Source organism: Eulemur rufifrons, chromosome 1, assembly GCF_041146395.1.
Source record: "Eulemur rufifrons isolate Redbay chromosome 1, OSU_ERuf_1, whole genome shotgun sequence".
Lineage (NCBI taxonomy): Eukaryota > Metazoa > Chordata > Mammalia > Primates > Lemuridae > Eulemur > Eulemur rufifrons.
Window position 1 is genome coordinate 39,613,453 of NC_090983.1, and position 19,761 is coordinate 39,633,213.

Genomic DNA, 19,761 nt, shown 5'->3' on the forward strand with positions numbered 1-19,761 from the left:
TTCCTCTCTCTCTCTCCCCCTCCCTTCCTCTCTTCACCCCAAAGTCCACCGTCTTAACTACACATTCGCACCGTCAGCTGGATTGAAACGTAGGGGCAAAACCTGCACTGTGCTTTTCAATCCAAAATACTTTTCCTGAGAGCCTGCTACGTACCATACACTAGTGAGCACTTGCGGTTATAAAAACGTTCTTACTGGGCTTTCCAGTCTGGTGCCACATGTCTCAATCTTGGCACTCCTGGTGTTTGGGGCTGCAGACTTCTTTGTTGTGGGGGCCGCTCTGTGCACGGTAGGATATTTCGCAGCATCCCTGGCCTCTCCCAGATGTGTGCCAGTAGCACATACACCCCACACCCGGTCGTGGCAATCAGGTATGTCTTCGGACTTTGCGGGGGGCCAGAATCACCCTGATTGAGAATGTCTGCTCTAAGGGGAAAGGCCAGTGTGGAGGTCAGATGGGAAGTCAGAGGCAGGGCCTAGTATTCTTTGGATGAGCAATTTACTGACTACAGCTGCCCTGGTCAAGGCAGCTGGACAGAAGGCCCTGCTCGGGGAGGTGGAGGGTTTCTTAGTAATCCTACTTCTTTAGCCTATACCTGAAACACATTCATTTATTTTACCTACTGAGGGACCTTTAAGGGAAATTTATCACTTCCCTCTCCACCATCTCTCCCTCTGGCATACAGCTCAGCATTGCCTCACCCTTGTTTTGCGTGACCACATTTGCCACGTTGCTCTGTCCCCAGACTTGCATAACAGCAGAAAGCTTTATGCAGTCTGGATGGATTCACAGAATTAAGCCAGCGGGCTGCAGAGCAGTAATCCATCAGCTTAGGTGATATAAAAGGTCTTGATTAGTGCCGGATAATGGATAGTACGTGCTGAAGGCCCTCTAATTCCATAGTAGTTATTTACTGCTGGGAGTGTCTTCCTACTACTTCATTCTAGAATGGGCAAGTAATGTTTAATATATGAGTCTGCATTCCACAAGATCAGAGTAATAAACTTAACCATATTTTTTCTTTTTACAGATGAATGCAGTATAGAGCATGAATTTTTCTCATCTTCTCTGGTGACAGTTTTCCTTCCCATCTGTGATTGCCTCCTGCTACTCTGTTCCTTCACATCCTATGTTTCTAGGGAAATGAAAGAAAGGCCAACAAATTTGCTGCAACCTGTTGATAGCACGTGAATTTTTCTCTAACTCAGAAACATCTGTTACTCTGAAGGGCATCATGCATCTTACTGAAGGTAAAACTGAAAGGCATTCTCCACAGAGTGGGTTTTGCAAAAGAAAAACATTCAGATACACCCAAAGCATCAGGACTAGAATGAGAGTGTTTTAGGAGAGGTGAGAAGTTTAGCAGCATCTAGCAAATGCCATGCATAAAGTCAATGCCCAGCTGTTATAGGTTTTTGGATAGATCAACGGTTATTTAGGGAACTTCTTAATGTAGGAATGGGAAATTTCTATTCGGGAGAACTCTTATGTCTTCTGTCTGCTTTAAATGTGGCCGGAAGTTTTGCATTGGTTTACCTGTGAAATAGTTCAAAGCCAAGATTATATAAATTATATCAACCCTTTATCAAAGGTAGCCATCCTGCGTCTGGTAAGGGAGAAAAGTTGTGTATTTTATCACGTCTTCCACATTGGCCATTTAAAACTAAAGACAAATTCTCTCTCGAGAGAGAATTAACTTTTCTGTTTGTTATGGCTTAATGTTTCTGGCTAACATCAATAGAAGGAAGTACGTTTTCCAAATTCACTAGTGGTGTTTTCTGTTTAAACTTCAGTATCCAAAGCTGAAGATTTCCTGCTTTCATCTTGGTCACTAGTACATAAAATTATTTTGGCTCTATCAAGGGAGCCAGGCTATTCACAATAGCTTGCTCAAGGCAAGTCATCTTATTTTTTTTAAAGTCGAAATTAATCATCGATGTTGATAAACTCAGAAATTTAATTCATGTGTCTTAAATGGGCTAGTTTGTCATTATTGTTATTAGCTGGTATTTAGTCTATTAGCCATAAAATTGGGAAAGAAGGAGTAGAAAATGTAGTAACTTGACAGCTCAAATCATTAACCAGAGATAATTTGAGAATCAGATTATTTCAAAACTCATGTCCTATGTAACTGCATTGAGAACTGCATATTTTTCACTGATAAATGTGTTTTTCTGACAATACATTTGCAAATGGTTCCACTATCTCTACTGTGCTTTGTTCAGACACTTTTTTGAAGGGATATTTCTTGGAGTGTATTATGTTTTTGACTGTATTCTTTCATTAGCATTGACAGCAAAAAAGTGGGTTAAAAAATGGGTTTGACAAGGTTCTTCCAAATAACTTTCACGGATTGTCTATGTGGCTGCATCTTATTTTTCCACTATTGCTACCACAACTATGTTAGTATTAATATTATTATGCAAATATTTTTCTTTGGTGGAGATAAAGTTTTCTTGAAGCCCATTGTAAAATTAAAGCTAAAGTATATGTATTGCATGAAATATAACATGCACACAGTACTGTCCTTGGTACTGCACACAAATTCAGACCTCCTCTCTCAGTTTTTACATACGGTGGCATGAACCTGACTGGGTTTTGGTTGACTTTTTAAATTTAAATGACCAAGAAACAAAGAAGACAACATTTAAAAAATGTATTGTTTCTAATTGCGGAGATTAACTCTGTTATGTTTTTGCCCTTTGAGAATGATTTGGCATGGTTTCATTTTATGACACTAGCCAAGAGACTTTGTTTACTTTTAAGAAGTATTAAAATTCTAATGTTAGTCTCGTATTAATAGTATTTCATGTAAAGATTTTTTAAAGTTTCTGGCAGTATGAATTGATGTAATGTACATCAGTCCTTATTTTAAATTAAGATTAATGACACTGTTTTCCTAAGTGTTGCCCTCACTTACCCTACTTGTAATCAGAATTGCTCTAGCAGACTAAGATAGGTCAATAGAAGAGACCAGAGAAGAAATATTATTGGAAAGAGCTGTAATAGGTGCCATAAAAAGCAAACCAAAAAAAGTACTTTGGTTCTTGGTGACCACGGCTGCCTCCAAATACATAAATAATTCAGCACTTATTTTAAAATGAATTTAATATACCCCCCAAATTAGCAGTTTTTAATTTTAAAATACATGTGAAATGGGACTCTGTGTTGTCTCCAAAGCAGTCATCTAAAATCCACACCCCCATAATCAGAAGAGAAGTTATTGCACCCACAGAAAGGGTGCCATTTTTCTCCAAAGGTATCAAAAGCTAGAAAGCCATACCCTTCTCAAAGTCAAACAATGTGCTGGAAAAGAATAGTATAAGAAGAGACATAATCACCAAGTTAAACAATCTGGCAAATTTGATTTAACTATTATCAGAGAATAGTTTTATAGGCTTGAAATCTGTCATCATAACCAATACGATCATTCTTATCTCCATATCTACAGTGTGGAGATGTTTCTCCAGGGAGGAAAGTATATGTGCCCTGGCTAGTGAGCCTAAATTTGCATTCTTTTTTTTTCCCCTGCCTCCCACCTCCTGCCCCTGCATTCTTATATAATTAAGCATTCTAAGAAGTCACCTAGTAGATCCTAGTTTAAGGGATGTTTGTGTGTGTTTGAATATTTCTAGTATGGTGTTTGTAGAGTGTGTTCACGTTTGAAAGGTAGTTTTTAAGTGCAGAGCTTAAGTGTATCACTTGGGACAAATACCATGTTTAAGGAAAGAGTGTTTTCTGAGATGGCATTGAATGAGTGAAATCTATTATTGCCTGAAAGCTAAAGTGGAATATGAAGGCAAGTCTTGAACAAAGCAGTCCTCTGTCACATCTGACTATCCTAGGGAAAGGACAGGAAAAAGCTAGAAAGTGTTTTGAAAACTCTTGTACTTTTTGAACTGGGGTGCTATTCCCAAAGTGAAGAGTATTTACTTCAGTGACTTCTGTTAGTTAAGATTCATTCATTTGTTAATCCGTCAGTTATATACTGAGCACCTGCCATGAGCCAGGCATTATTCTCGATGTTTAGGAAACACTGGTAAACAAAAACAAAAATCCCTGCTTTTATGGAACTTAAGATATTCTGAGATACATTCTAGTGCAATCACCTTACTTATCAGAACTTAGAAAGATTTTGTGAGGCAAACATAGTCAAGAGCTACAAATAATGTAAATACTACATAAAAAATACATAATTTCAAAGAAATAACATTTAGGCTAGTTTTAAGTAGGGTAAAGATAATATTGTTTTTAGAGCCTTCTAAGATGAGTTTATGTAGCTTTTAAATGATAATGAGTCAATAATATTCAGCTTCCAAGTTTGTTGAACTAACTTCAGGTTATATGTTTGCTATACTCACTGAGAAATTAAACACCTTACTTGATTTATTGTTTAAAAAAAAGAACCATACTTAAGCAGTTTTAAACTTATTTATTAAAGTTATATTGGGTATACAAGGAACATAAAGCTTCCTAAAAGGTAAAAAGCTGTCAAACCTGTTATCAGACTCTGAATTGTTATATTCATATATAACTTATATGTTATATTCATATAACTCTGAATTGTTATAGTTCGTAAAGCTATTATAATACTTTAATACCTTACTGTTGGTATGTTTGCAGCCTTTCCCCATGTCTTGTCCATGAATGAAACAGTCATGATATTCCTTGGCTGTTAGGACTGCCTGACTCCCTTCAGAGCAGGCTTTGTATTGACTATTTGGAGAGGCAGCCAGGGGTACAGTGGGTCACACACAGACCTGGAATCAGGTTCAGGTTCCAGAATAGAAATACAACCCCCAATCTTGCTTTTAATGCCTCCCATCCAATTGTTTTACTTTATATCACCCCCTGCCTTTTTAAAATAACTAACTTAATTTTCTAATCCTTACCATCCCAAAACACATATACCTTCACTAATCTAGTAAATTACATCCTTTCTATACATAACTATAAAATTCCCCTTTCCTAAAAGGCCTTTTTATAAGTGCCACCTAACACATTCATGGGCTGCTTTCCTGAACTATCTGGTATATGATTTATGAATTTACTCATTTTACTATAAGGATTAACAAGTAAAATTAGGAAGATTACCACAACCCCTAAAATGTCCCACAAAACTAAAATGATCTTGCATCAAAAACAAATATAACTCTCCACTGTTTGGGAGCATTCATACATTTGTTGTCCCTGCACGATGTCCTGCCTCTCTGTGGATGTATATATGCATAGCTGAAGTTGACTGCCTGTTGCAGGACTTAACATTGTAGCACTTACACCTCTCCTGAAAACTCAGCAGAGAGGCCTTAGCTAAAATGAATGGGTTAATATTAAATATGAATAAGCTAATGTGCATATTCTGTCTATATGGGCACAGCCAGTGTTGTAGGATGTAGGGAAAGGGCATGGGGCTGCATAGCGCACTCTTGGGTCTCAGCTTCATCTACACAAGAGTGAGTTAGATTAGAGAATTTCTAATGTGCCTTCCAGTTCTAAAATATCAGTAATGCAAATGGCATAACACTGATTCCTATACCAAAGCAACTTACTTTGTAACAAATAACTCTGATAGATGAAAATGTAACAGCTATGGTGTTTGTATACCTTCTCTATGGTTAGAAAACCGTACACTAATCCTAAACCTGAAAGGACAGAGTGCTCTGAGGACCAGGGGTTTCTGGAGTTGGAAGTGAATGCTATTCCCACGTATTTAATATCATGAATTAGCTGGGAGCTGAGGTTTGCCAGCTCAGCAAATTTGTCCTTTGTCCAACTCAGATCCTAGTGTGGCAGTATTGGGTTCACCTCTCCAAGTAGATTTCAAGCCTTTGTGAAAATAACCTCTCTTATTCAAGGATATGTTCAATGGTTCAATTCAACAAATATTTACTGAGCAATTCCTCACTGTAAAGATTAGGGTTAGTTTCTAGGGCACTAGAGACATGCCTGCCCACCCCCTCACCCTCAAGGATGAACTCTTACAGGACTGTCATCTCAATCATTGTGCTAACCCCACCTGACATCTGGTAGAGCACCTGGATCATGGTAGGCATTAGAAATGGATTTGAACCAACTAGACATAGTCCCTGTGCTCAACGGAGTTCCCAACCCAGTGACATAGATAAAACCTTAGTTGTTTTAAGAAAATTGATCTTTCACACAGGTTTTTTTTTTTTGATACATGTATTTATTATGCTGTAAAAAGCAACACTACCTGATTTCATTTAAAATAAATGTTTCCCAATTTCAGAATACTTACAACTCCTAGTTTTAAGATTAGATTCACTTTGGGAAATTTTGGAAACAAATACATTCATAGCTGTGTAATCCCCAGGAAGAATCTAAATCCACCATCAGGTCATCCCTGCCAGACAAAGCGTCCGATGGTCAGTAGCTAATCCAGCTCTGTAGCTCAAGGGCAGTGTGGGGCAGCAGTGGGGTTCAGCATATTACCAAAGGTGAGACCAGCAGAACCAGACCAGCAACAACAACAGTGTATACAAAGCTTTAAATTAACATGACCATATAGAGCTCTCCTGATACAGACAAAGCACATATGATCCTAAAGCCAAAACAAAAAGATCTTTGGAGTTGCTGATGGCAGCAGTTAACAGCAGAGTAACAAGCATTTAATCCAAATGTACTCATGATCACCAGCCAACAGCAAACAGCCGAGCAAGAACCAGCGCATAGTCATAAATAACATCAGCAATAAATAAGGGCACATTTAACTAAATGACAAAGGTTTCACAGAACAGTTTTGATCTGAGAAGAGGTGAAAACTTTGTTCCCAAAGAATAGTTAGAACCTCTTTTTATTAGAGAAAAGCCTCAAAATCACACAGTTCAACCATCTTAACGTTTCATTTTAATCACACAAACAAGTTGCTGTTTAAACAAAGTTATCTCAATTGATTTCAATTAAAATGTATCTACCCTGTAATATCTTTGGGGACAATGCTGCTCCTGTGTAGCATCTTGCAAATGCTACCTGTCTGCACGGCTCCACAGACGTGCGGGGAAGGACGCAGCAGCAGGGCAGGCTGCCCCCCACTGTCCTCCGCAGAACAGCTTTGTGCGGATGCAGCGCAGTAAGGAACACTGGCCTTGGCTCCACCAGAGGTGCCGTGTGGGTAACGGGAGGGCAAGGCCTAAGCCACTGCCTTAGACTGCGAGCAAAAATCAAAGCACCTGGAGGCTGCTGGAGTGAGTAAGGTGCCATCAGGCATCATAAAGCTTGAAAGCAGCAGTTTGTGCTGATAGGAAAAAAAAAAAAAAGGAAATTTCTATTATGTAGTAACAATTAGCATTCATGTAGTTGAGAGTTTTGCTTATTTTACTAAACACTGCTTCAGAGAAGTGCATTTGTGTGTGCGTGTGTGTGTGTGTGTGTGCTTAGTATCAGAAATCCACACTAACATACCCCTTTCTCTCTTTGAGGTATGATAGGATAAAATATATGTGCAATTCCTACAAAATCCTGTTCTTTAAGTTTTGAAGCCCCTTTTGCCTACTTTGCAAATTAATTCTGAATTACCTCCCTATGACAAAGAAATAATGGGTTGCAATTTAAAATGAAATGACTTTTTCTTATTATTAAAAGAGCCCACCAAGAATTATACAATAGAGAATCAGAAGAAATCTGGAGTGATCCATTGGTCCCCTCCCGGAGGACAAATATCTTGATGCAGACTTTTAATAACAGGCTTAAAAACAAATGTTATTTGTAGCAGTTCTCATACTATCAGAATAACTTTGGTAGCTTAGAGCATTTCTGAATTTCTCTTTAGAAGCTAAAAAGATGTTCTCAAAGAACTACAGTAGCACATCGCTTAATTTTTTAGACTGATAAGTTTGACTAATTTATACTTAGCTTAGTAATTTTGTCTCTGGTTCATCTTCTATAGACAAATGGCAAAGTTATACTCTGATGCCAGAAACAGGAGGCATTTTCCGACTTACTGTGGAAAACATGAAAACTGCATAGTATGCCAGCACTCACTTTCCCAGCAAAAGGAAAGAGGCAGATAGCTAAATGTCTGAGAAGAGAGGCTGGACTAAGGGGATATAGAAAAAGGAAATTTCTTTCAGAAGTATTGTAACTACATTCACACATATGTTTTGGTCACCAAACATATCTTAAACAGATTCCCTGATAAAGTCTAATCAGAATTGGTCTATCCTACTAACAGTTGTTAATTATTATAATTTTTTAAGAGTCACATCGTGAAGCTAGCGTGAGGGAGACATTTTAAACACACAACCATAAGTGCATATAGTTGTTCAAACACTCATACTAAATCTATATTTGAAGTCATGAAACTCACAATATTTGCTTCTAAAGGCAGCTTTGACCTATTTGGACAGACTGTACAACAGAGTTTCATTTATAAATGCATATCAGCAGATCATCACCATAAATTGAAAATTCACAAAACACACAAGTAAATCATGAAGACCACAAAGTTAAGCTAGCATTCGTAACTATTTCTTTTACATCAAATTATACAATGCACGAGGTAAATATTGCTCACATTATGGAGGGAGATTGTTTTATTTCTATTTTTTCCCAAAGAGATCAGATTTGTCCTGTGCGCACAATGAAGAAAACTCCAGTAACACTGAAATGACAAATGTTGTAAAATATACATCACTACCAGATAGAAATACACACGTTCTTCATAATCATTTTCCACAATTAAATAGGTAAGTGATTTAAATCTTGGGATTTAAGACCATTATAACAATCCATCGAGATTCTTGTGGACGGTTTGATTTTCCTTTCCATTGTCAGAATCTCCTTGAGGTGTGTACTGGACTTGGTATTCTTGGAGGATTTTAACTACATCGTGGTGTCCAAAGTGCAGTGCTTCATCCATGGGAGTGTTATTCCACCTAAACAAGTAGCACAGCAAGACAGGGTCATTAGGTAATTTCTGTACAAAGATGATCACCTAGCATTCCTAGATTTTAAATGCAGGTTAAATGGCCAGTCACATTTAGCCATTTTAGCAATTTTACAAGTAAGAATCAATTACAGAAATGCAGAAAGGGACTTATAATTCAAAACGTGGTCTCAGAGACAAATTGGAGTATAAGGAAGAAGAGAAAAGGATCTATGAAAGGATCTTGTTTACACATCCAAGTGCTTATGGACAGACCTTTATTAGGAAAGTCCTTGTGCTGACAGGAACAGACTTTCTACAGTTCCTGAATTTTAGCTTCATGAAAAGCCCAAAGTATCTCTTTTTAAATAAAATGTTCAAAAAAAATTCAGGTATATAACATCCATCACGCTAGCCTTGGACAGAAAATTTGTGTTCCTGTCAATTCAAAATCAATAAATCACAGAACTCTAGAAGTAAACATGACCTCATCGGTGCTCAAACACACAATTGGAGAAGCAAGATCGGCCACAGAGGAGGTGACATTTTCATCATCTCTGGTAAGTATGGGAAGCCGTGGCCTCAATTAGAACACTACACAACTACATAACTCCCCTTTCCATACTAAGTGTGCTTCTGGGGCTGTGCTGTTTAAAGTGATATAGATGAAGATTTGAGGAGAAGAAGAAAGGAAGACTTGCCAGCAGTGGTTACTCAGCTAAGCCTTTTGGAGGAGGCGGAAGCACAGTAGAACTCACAGCCCCCGTGAAGGACAGGGTATGGTGATTAGTTCCCTGATATCCCACACACTCACTGTGAGGCCTGTCTTCCTACCCTCTCTCTTTACTTGTGGCGGGAACTTCTCCACAGCCGCTGGCCTCTCTTACTCCCTCTGTTCATATGCCACTCTCACCACCTTCTTTCTGGTTTTACTTCTTCCCATTTCTTTCCTCCCTTTCCACCTCTGTCCTGAACCTTTTACCCACCTAATAGGGTCACAATATGGAAATGGAAGGTTTTTTAAGTGGTCTCATTTTTAATGTCTTTGAATAAAGTTTGTAGCCTGTTTTTAATTTTTAAAATCAGGTAAGTGACACTTTACATATATCTTGTGTTTCTCAAAAAAGAGCTGAATGAAGTGTCTTTGTTCTTCCATACAGGCCTTCATTAGTTTAGGGTGTCAATGCCATTGAACAGGGACTTTTTAATCATTCTCTGTAGCATGTAATTGTTTTTTCAGAAAAACTGAAGTCAACTTCAAGTTACCTTTTTTTTTTAATAACCACTCTTCCAATGAAATAATGAAAAATATCAGCTTTAAAGAATACACTAATTTTGCTCAAACCTATACTGTAATTTAAGGTGACAGTGATTGTATGAAATAGCGAAAAACAGTTGCCTTGGGTCGGTAGGTTCCATTCTGGAATTGTTGAATATCGAGTTACCAAGTTAGTTACGTAGCTAACTTTTGCCCATCAGATAAGTACTTCTACTTCCACATTCCTAGCGGCCAATTTAGGGCAAGGAAAAAAAAATCAATACTTTAATATTTTCAGCATGTGTTAGTGTTTTAGTTGGGATTATAAACACAGGAGGAAAACACTCTTCTGTTTCTTGCTCTGGAAGCTGGGATAAGCATTATATCTGGGGGTTAAAGGGAGAAGTGTCGCCCTAACATGAAGTTTTTTAATTCTACCAACAAAGGCCACTTTAATCATGATGCTTTTTAACAACTATAGGAATAAAATTAGATAGCCAAAGTGTTACCACACTTAGAAAATTGCTAATGATTTTCAGACACAACTTTTCTGCATTTCTTGCAAGCTGAACCAACAAAACTGAAGCCCCAATTTAAAAAATAAAGCTTAATAAACAGGAAGATCTAACAGCTTGAGGAGTAATCACCTTGTTCCAAACTTTAATACAGCTCCCAGTCCTAAACTATCAAATCCAAACTCATTATCATATATATTAAACATCTCCAAAAAGTATTTTTTCCTTCCATTCTTCTAAACCTTTATTCTTGTTGCTCACTGACTCAAACACTCTACTCCAGCACGTAATGTCCAAGGCTCTGAGTCTAGAGTTAACTGTACATATATGTGAGCTGCGTTCTCATCCCTGCCATGACCACTCTGTGGACAGCGTGTGCTGCAGCATGGACAGCAGTTTGCCATGGAGACCCCGGAGGGAGGAGAGGAGCAATGTTCCGAGCAGACTTCCACTCTAGATAGAGTGCCCTTCTCTTCATTCTGGGCCTTCAAATCTCATCTCTTCCCAAAGCACCGATTAAAATTCAACTTCCACAAAGCTCTCTCAAACTGATTCCACCCAAATGAATTTCAACTCCAATACATTCACTTTAGAGTTCTTTAACAATAATTTTCTTACAATTTTTTATACACTTCTATAAATGGTCATCTTATCTACCTTGTGTAGTTAAAAGTCCTGTGAGGACAAAATTCCTGTTTTCTCTTCCCAAATACAAAGAATTGTTTTATTCACACAGTGTACTGACTGATAGTCAAACTAACCCAAAAATTTCTAAATAACATGTCATTCTTAGATAAGAAATAGGATATGGGAGACAGAATGATCTATCTAGCAGAAACAAGGTTTTGTTTGGTGCCCTTATAAAATACCATAGCAGGTTCAAGAATGTCTTAGTGGATTTAAATACACCATCACTTGACTATTACAGTCCTTTTAATAAAATACTGACTTAGGTTATAAGGTAAGGTAAGTGCTCACCTGTCCTTGGGGAAAGGATTTACTTTGCAGGCTTCCAGCAAAAATTTAACGACTTCAACATGACCTACACCACCACCCCCCAAAAAAGCAGATGTTAGTATTGAGTAGAAATTAAATCTGGAAAAAAATATATGAGTGGTTCACGAATTACCCTCTGCAGCAGCTACATGGAGAGCTGTTCTAGAATCATAGTCCCGCTGTTCCATGTCCATGGCTGACAAAGCAAATCTGAAAATTCGTAAGCATAGCTATTCATTATATATAAAAGAAATTTAATTCATACTTGTAACATTTACCCCATCAGTTCAGTCTAAGGCCCTGTCAGAGATTCCATCCTTCACCAAGCTCATTAATAGGACTAGGGACCCTGTTCAACCAGTGCACATGTGTCTTGGGCGAATGCCACTTCACCAGTCTTCCTTCCGCAGCTTTGCTTTTTTTGGCTAAGATAAATGTTAGCCATCTCTCACAGAATTAAGCTTCATTACATTATTGTTAAAACTCAAGAATAATAGCACAACTATACCAAAGTTTATATCTCAGAAGGGCAAGAAACTAATAGCTATAGTGAAGTTGTATGTTTTCACTGAGACTGCCATTCTTTTAACATTTCACAGTCTATTAGTACAGAACTAATCAGACTTTACAACAAGGGGGAATTACGCACAGACATTTTTCAACTTTAAAAATCAGGTGCAACTCTATACAAGAGACCTTATGTTAGGCATACAGGCCTTTCCATACATGGTCATGGTCCTTCTAATCATGGTGATCTGCAGGCCACCAGTTACCCCTATTTGCCTCCCCACCTCTGTCACACACACCCCAAAGATGGGGAATGAGAGGCCTTGTCCCATTGCAGTAAGCCACTAATACCAGTTAGCCAGATTCGTTTAACAGTTATCACCTGGGAAAATAGATCTGAGCTTTTATAAGAGGTAGAAAAGGACAAGACTGGACAGCAAGCCTAAGGCACTGGAAGTGGGGATTTAATACAAATTTTGTTTGGGTCATTTTCATTAAAGGAAAATGGAAGTGAGACCTTAGCCTTGCAATGGCTACTCGCCTAGAAGCAACTTCATAAACTTCAGTAAACCACATGCTAATCCACCCTGTAAACGTACCTTCGAAGTGCAGACACATCTCCAGTATATGCAGCAAATAAAAGGTTTATGACTGACTTTACCTGCGAAGAAAAGAAAGTTTAGGCATCCACAGGGGGAAATAAACACAATGTCCAACTGTCACCAGTAAGCGGTTTCCATGTGCGTTGAACACTTCAGCTGGATCACAAGCAAAAAGTTATCTCGAGTATACTTCTACAGCCAAAAGAATGCATGTGTGTGGTATTTCTCTTTAACAGAGGATTGTGAGGGAAAATTCAGTAATATAGATAAGATATATGAGGGAAGGAATAGAATAATATCAAACTGGCACAAAGGAATGGAAGCCTGTGACCTATGGAACTCGCATAGTTGGAAGTGAAAATAGTTAGAACCATTCCCATTTAGTATGTCTCAATACTACAGGCCAGATTGTACAGTGAAAAAATTTATGTCACGTCATTATTAAAAACTAAATCATGCTATATAAGTGTCTAATCCCTGCCAGCAATCACTGTCCTCATCAATCACTGGCTTCTTTGTGAACCTTAAGAGACAACATTCAGTGTTAATTATCATCTTCCGCTTAAGAATATCCTTCGCTGGAAAGGTAGGATATTCAGTTCGCTGCCCAGCAGTACATATTGAGTCATTTTCAGAGCCTATGACACTGCCTCTCCTGAAAAGGTGGGTAAACTCCCAAAATAGTAAATCATCACTATTGAGTGCTCCAAGACTTCAACAAAGTGTTATCTACTTTTGACAGTTTATCTACCTTCTTGTCCTTAGCTTAAAAGGAAAACACGCTAGTTATCTTAAAAGACAGTGATTGATTTTGGTCTGCTCTCAACGACTTTTTGCATCCCTGTTTATGACAGACTAATCTATTGATCATAGAATCTTTGTAAATACTTCATAAATTCCCAATTTTGTCTTACACTTTGCAACTACCAAATTCATATTGATGACCCAGCTGATACTGTGGACTCAATGGCAGAAGACAGAAGTTTAATAGGAGGGATGGCTCTCCACCGACAAAGCTGCAGCTCTGAAGCTGTGCTTCCAAAGCTTAACCTGGACGTTCTTCCTTTCCACTGTGGTTTCCTTTTCCCATAACCTATGAACTTTTAAAACAAGCTGGAATTGACCATTGCTAGACTTCTCTAATTCAGCATTTTCAAAGTGTGATTCATAGGAAGTAGTCCATAGCTGCTCCATGAAAATAAGGGTCCTGTCAGATGTGTTCTTAAAGTTTTAAATCCCCTTAGAGATTCACGAGCACATGAAAGGCTTTGTAAAGTTCGACAGTGCAGGAATCTAACTAGCTGACTACTGACCGCTACTTAACTGTTTGTGTTGATATCATTCCAGAAAGCCTTACTCTTACTCCTTCAGTCCGTTAGCTTCCCTTCCAACCTGTACCCTGTAGTCAACAGCTACCCCAACAGTCCAGAACAGTTTTCTCAATGAGGGTGGAAGAAAGAGCTAAAAAAGCTTCACCCAGAATGTTCTAAAAGCACACATAAGCATCCCTTCCCATTTCTAGTTGTCCTACTCCTATGCCTCAGTTTGATACATTTTAGGGAAAATAGCTAAAAGCATGCATAGCTTTTTTTTAATAGTCTGCAGGTGACTTTGATATGTACTCTTCCGGGTTATGAACCACTGTTCCAGGTGCCTTTAACTTTTTTATTAGGATTAATTCTGAATCCCCAGTACTCTTTGTGCTCTTGGGCCACAGAACACTGGCCATTACAGATTACTCTCCTTACTTCCAACTGGGCTCTCATCACTGCTTGGCAATTTGTCTTCTTATTGATTCCCTCCATACTTTCTTCAGGCCTTTAACAGCAATGGTGACCCCATAAAAACAGACAGATGATCCTGACTACAACTTTACTGAAAGGATAAAAAAAACCTGTTCTCATCTCTGAAAGCAAAAAGCATCCTCATTTCTGAGACTCACTTCTTCACCTATTCCTTCCAGCATGTTCTCCAGATCCCCTCACCTTGCTCCCTCACTTAACCCTACGTCTCTACCATCCTCAACTTCTCCCTCCTTCACGGGTTCCTTTATCTCTGCCTTAATACAGACACAGCTCCATCCTATTTTGAAAAACCAACACTTGACACTATTGTTCCCCCCTTTCAGTGCATATTTTCTGAAAGTATATTTTTAATTCCCTAAAAATGACCTTCACACTCACTGTTACCTCTAAACAGTACTCCCCAAAGCTCCAGCAGCTTCCTGAGCCCTGCCTCCCTCTGATCACCCAGCACCCCCCACCGTCTCATGGCTTGTCTTCCATGATGCTTCATCACCCCGATCTTCCTCCTGTTTGCTGCTTTGCAGATTTGTTGTCCACTTTCCACTGCCTAGTAATACTTCAAAGGCCTTCTCCATTCTTCTTGTTTTTCCCTATAATGTTCATATAATGTCCCTCAAAGGTTTCATATGTTCCTCTGGGCAGAATGACTTCCCAACCTACGACTTTAAATCTTTGTTCCCAAGCTCTAGCCCTACAGCTCCACTTGATTGCCATGCTATCACTTCAAACTCAAAAACAGCAGTAGTCCTGGCTCCCCACCCCGCTCCAGTATTCCATACCCACCTGCCTACCTGACATTGCCTCCAGAACATTTAACAGGCACCTCTCACTTAGGTCCAAAATAGAACTTGCCTTGCTTTGCCTTCCACCGCAGTCGGCTCCTCTTCCAGTACCCCCCATTTGGGGATGACACAATTTACCCTCTTGTTCAGGCCAAAAACTCACATCCAGTGCTGGTGCGTTTGCTTGTACAGATTGAGTCCTTCACAAGGATGCCTGGCCACAGGGCCAGGTTGGGTTACCCAGCCCATACTAGGTGTCCTAGCACCTAAGGACATCTGCTGGTGGGAAGGGGGCCTTCTTCACCCAAAAGTGCTGAGAAAATCTGCTTCCTGCCCAGAGGCAGAATTGGCTTTTTCTAATTCACACAAATCCACCATACAGTCCCTGGGAGGTAGTCCTTGATCCTATTATTTCTCTCACAACTCACACCTACCTCACCAACAAATCCTCTTTGATTTAGCTCCAAAGTATGTTTGGAATCCCACCACTTCTTACCACCTCTGTCACTGTTGCCCTAGGCCTCATCTGAGCCACCACCTTGTCTCACCTGGAGGACTGACAGCCTCCTCTTACTCACCTCTGCTGCCACAGGGAACCTCACGCCTTTCCATCACACCTAGAGTCAAATTAAACTATCCTGGCTTTCAGGATCCTAAGTGCTCTACTCCCTGGTTGCTTGCACGTGTCATTCCCTACCACACTCCCCCCTGCAGCTCTACTCCAGCCAGGTCTTCCTGCAGGCCTCAGGCACTCAGAGCCTCCACTGGCTGCTGGGAAAGCTCTTTCCCCAGGCAGTGAGGAGGCTCCCTCCCCTGCCTCAGGTCTCTACTCAAATGTTACTCAAAGATTCTATTATAACACGCCCCTTTTCTTCATTCCTTATTCCCTGCCTTGCTTTCCTCTTCAGGGCAACTTTCATTACCTGATATATATATATATATATGTTATACATATATATTTTAACTTGTTTCTTGTCTCTTTCATTAAATGTGGGCTCCATGTGGGTAGAGATCACTTTTCTTTCTGTTCCCTACTGTAACCCCAAAGTGTCTACCACACATATTAGGTGCTCATTAAATATATATTGACAGACTAAATGAAATATTGTCCCCCAAAGCATGAAATATTCAATTTCTTACCACTTCCTGGGTATTAAATTGTAATCATTATCAATTCCTCCACCTCCCTTAACTTTTACATCTTCAAGTATCATCATCAGATTTATTCAGTTCTTCTAACTGGTGGCCCTCTGCGTCTAGTCTTTCTTCCACCCTCCAAAACCTTTCCACATACTTCTAATCATCTTCCCAAAACATTGCCTCAATCACTAAAGGTTTCTAAACGGGACTGTCAACAAACCCCAAAATCATTCCTGACAGAATTTACTTTTTGGCCTTGCATTGAAGGTTCTTCAGTCTGGCTAATGTACTTTTCTCTCTCAATCTCAATGGCGCAAGATTGGTCTCGTTTATTGCTCTTGTTTTTTTCTTGGTGTCTATGTTCTTCTCTCTAAGAACACCCAGATTCCTAAACAAATCCTTCCCCTTCCTCAAGGACTGGCTTGAAAGCCGATTCCTTGCTGCCACACGTCCCTAGGCCATCCCCTCCCAGAATTCATTATCCATGTAGCCTGTTGCCAGTTGCCCATACAGTGCCCTGAGACAGCATGCACCAGGGACACAGTTGACAATTAGATACCTCCTCTCCCACCACAGCCCTCAATGTACCTGCTTTGTTCCTTCTAACCCACAGTGCATACCATTCCCTTATTCCTTCCTTTGTGAACTCAACTCCAATCTCTTAAATCAGAAGTCATCTTCTACGTCTGCCTCGCTATGGCACTACTGCACATGACCACATGGTATATATTTGGGTATCTCATCTCCCTCACTACTAAAGAAAAATCCAGATTCCAGAACACATGCCATTCATGTATTAATTACCCATAGTTCTTATTCTTTAAAATACATTAGTCCTTCTAAGCAATAAATTCTTACTGCTTCAGTGACTGTATGCATAATCCACACTCCTTAAAATTCTGAATTCAGACCTAGCTAGTTTGAAGAGATTTTATTATAGTTTTTATATCACTTAGTCACTTATTCAATATTTCAAAAGTTCTAAAATAAAATTTCTTTTTAATAAGGCCCAAGAAAGATTGATTTTAGAATATAATCGGTTTATTCAGAATATACTAACACTTTATTCACAAACATATTTCAGCTCAGAGATAAATATGAAATGAGAATAAATCAGAAAACTTTAATGTACAAAGGCTTTGTCCTTTGTGACTAATCGGGGGCGGGGGAAAACCATTGCCTTGCCTTAACAAAAATTACTAATGACTATCATGGAAGTGTGATATTCTTCCCATGAAAACAAAAGGCTAGCTGCAGAGCTCAATTTAGTCCAAGCCAGAAGACAGGAGCTTGATCACAAAGTGAGTGTCTTCCCCTCCAAGACAGCAAAGCACTAGGAGGCAGCACATGCACAGGCACGGTACAGAAGTAAAAGCACAAATGCAAATAGCCACCTATGTTTTCAAAGTTTGCACAAAACATGAAATGAGCCATGAGTAGAAAGAATATGAAACTGGTTTAACAGTTTTTGACAACACATGAAATGTTATTTCATTTAGGGATAGTCCACTTCCTGGTCTGTTAAGAGTTCCACAAATATTCCCAACTAAACTGACACTCCCTCTGGAATGCTTACATGGCAAAGTGAAGGAGAGAGGCACTGTGGAAGATAGCCCATCCACCTCCAAGCCAACTCTTGCAAAGGATGTAGGTGTGAAAACCACTGATCAAGACTTACTCCCCTAATTCCCCACTGGATCTTTGAGTTACATTGATTTTTAAATACCTGTCACAAAGGCCAACTCCAGAAAATAAATGGGTTAACAGTAAATGCCAGAGGCATGGAACCTGTGTTTTGACGAATCATTCAGAATGAATCATTCCTCGATATAAAGAAATAGACTATACACAGCAGCAACAGTAGGCTATATAAGTTAAGGGCTCTGATGTTTAATGTATGCCTCCCCACAGTAAAGAGAAACTCTGCTTGGGCAGGTATCCATTAAAATTTGTAAATTAGATTTTAACAATTTCCCCTTCATCTTGCAGATTTTCCAGTACTACTGCATTTTCCTTATCAAATCTTTGTCAGAACCTGCCAGAACCAGACAACCTTATCTTAGTTTATTTGTACAAAGTCATGACAACAATGGGACAAAAATATTACAGTTCACATGAGTTTATCTAACACTGGCATGCCTGACATATCCAAAATCTCACTGTTTTTCCAAAACAGCTAGAAACAGGTGGGGATTCTATAAATTTTACGAGTCTAAAATATGACATTCCTAAGTCTTTAATACTATCATTCTTCTATTCATTTTGAGCTTATTTAAAAGTTGAATTGTGTGGTTTTTGTAAATGTCCTAATAAATCTGTACTTACAAGTACGCAACAATTATTAGAATTATATAATCGTATGACTTTGTATTTATACAGTAGATGACTCTGAACAAAGTTCAACATTTTAAACAGTTATAATTGTTTTTAAAAATACCTGACATGCTGGTTGTAAAATATATTGATAAATATATTTTATTTATTACTAACACTGAGATGAAGGGCCCTGACTCAAGGTCACATAACATATGAATTAATGATGTAGCTGGGAAAGAACTCAGGTATCTGAATTCCCAATTCTATACAATTAGACCATGATGATGTGAGTCCTTAATAGATCTCAGACTTTTATCCAAAGGATAAAAGGAAAACAAAGGATTAAATAGCAACTTAGCTCTAACCCATAAAGGTCCTATGCTAAATACTGGAAGGAAGGAGGAAGGGAAGAAAATGGAAGGGACGGGAGAGAAGGAAAGAAAGGGAGGAGGAAAGGAGGGAGGGAGGGAGGAAAGTTTAATTCATCAGTTTTACGCTTCCTTCGCTCCAAATATTTTATTTCCAACTCTATTACCAACTTCCAAACCGAGGTTTCCTTTGTTTTCATCTTTAGTTTCTGTCTTCATACAAAGACTAATTCAGACTTTCTGGAGCTGCTTTAATGAAAAAAAGCAGGTAACTGAAAAACGATCCTTCTGTTTCTACTGCCTCTAGTTTGACGTAAGCTGCTCTCTCATTTCCAGCTCACTGCAGTATCTGTTGTCGTGGAATGGATACTCTTCTTCATCTGTTAAATAAACCATCATGACTCCAGATCCAATTTTGTTTTAAAAAGCTTTACTCCAGCTTGGCCATTTATAGCTTTTAAACGAAAATAAGCTTTCAGCCTTCTTTCATAAATATTTCTCTTAAAGTCAGGTTGAAACATATGCACCTATTATAATGTAGCTAAAGAAAAATTTTAAGTTGCCAGCATACGTAAATTAATCACCTT

The 19,761-nt window shown here is 38.9% G+C and overlaps 2 protein-coding genes across 11 annotated transcripts in view; one reads left to right on the plus strand and one right to left on the minus strand.

Annotated features, from left to right (window-relative positions):
* The window catches only part of STAT1 (signal transducer and activator of transcription 1), a 39,399-nt gene extending 38,100 nt beyond the window's left edge, over nucleotides 1-1,299 (plus strand). For all 10 annotated transcript variants that reach the window (XM_069490274.1, XM_069489480.1, XM_069489741.1 and 7 more), the window contains one exon: nucleotides 1,032-1,299. In XM_069490274.1, coding sequence (XP_069346375.1) covers nucleotides 1,032-1,046 — 15 coding nt within the window. In that variant the 3' untranslated portion in view covers nucleotides 1,047-1,299. The remainder of the gene's footprint in view (nucleotides 1-1,031) is intronic.
* Nucleotides 1,300-6,167: 4,868 nt separating this feature from the next.
* Nucleotides 6,168-19,761, minus strand: part of GLS (glutaminase) — an 81,636-nt gene continuing 68,042 nt past the window's right edge. Inside the window, exons 15-18 of the mRNA XM_069490755.1 lie at nucleotides 12,761-12,822; nucleotides 11,788-11,864; nucleotides 11,637-11,700; nucleotides 6,168-8,895 (exon numbers count right to left, since the gene is read on the minus strand). Coding sequence (XP_069346856.1) covers nucleotides 8,739-8,895; nucleotides 11,637-11,700; nucleotides 11,788-11,864; nucleotides 12,761-12,822 — 360 coding nt within the window. The 3' untranslated portion in view covers nucleotides 6,168-8,738. The remainder of the gene's footprint in view (nucleotides 8,896-11,636; nucleotides 11,701-11,787; nucleotides 11,865-12,760; nucleotides 12,823-19,761) is intronic.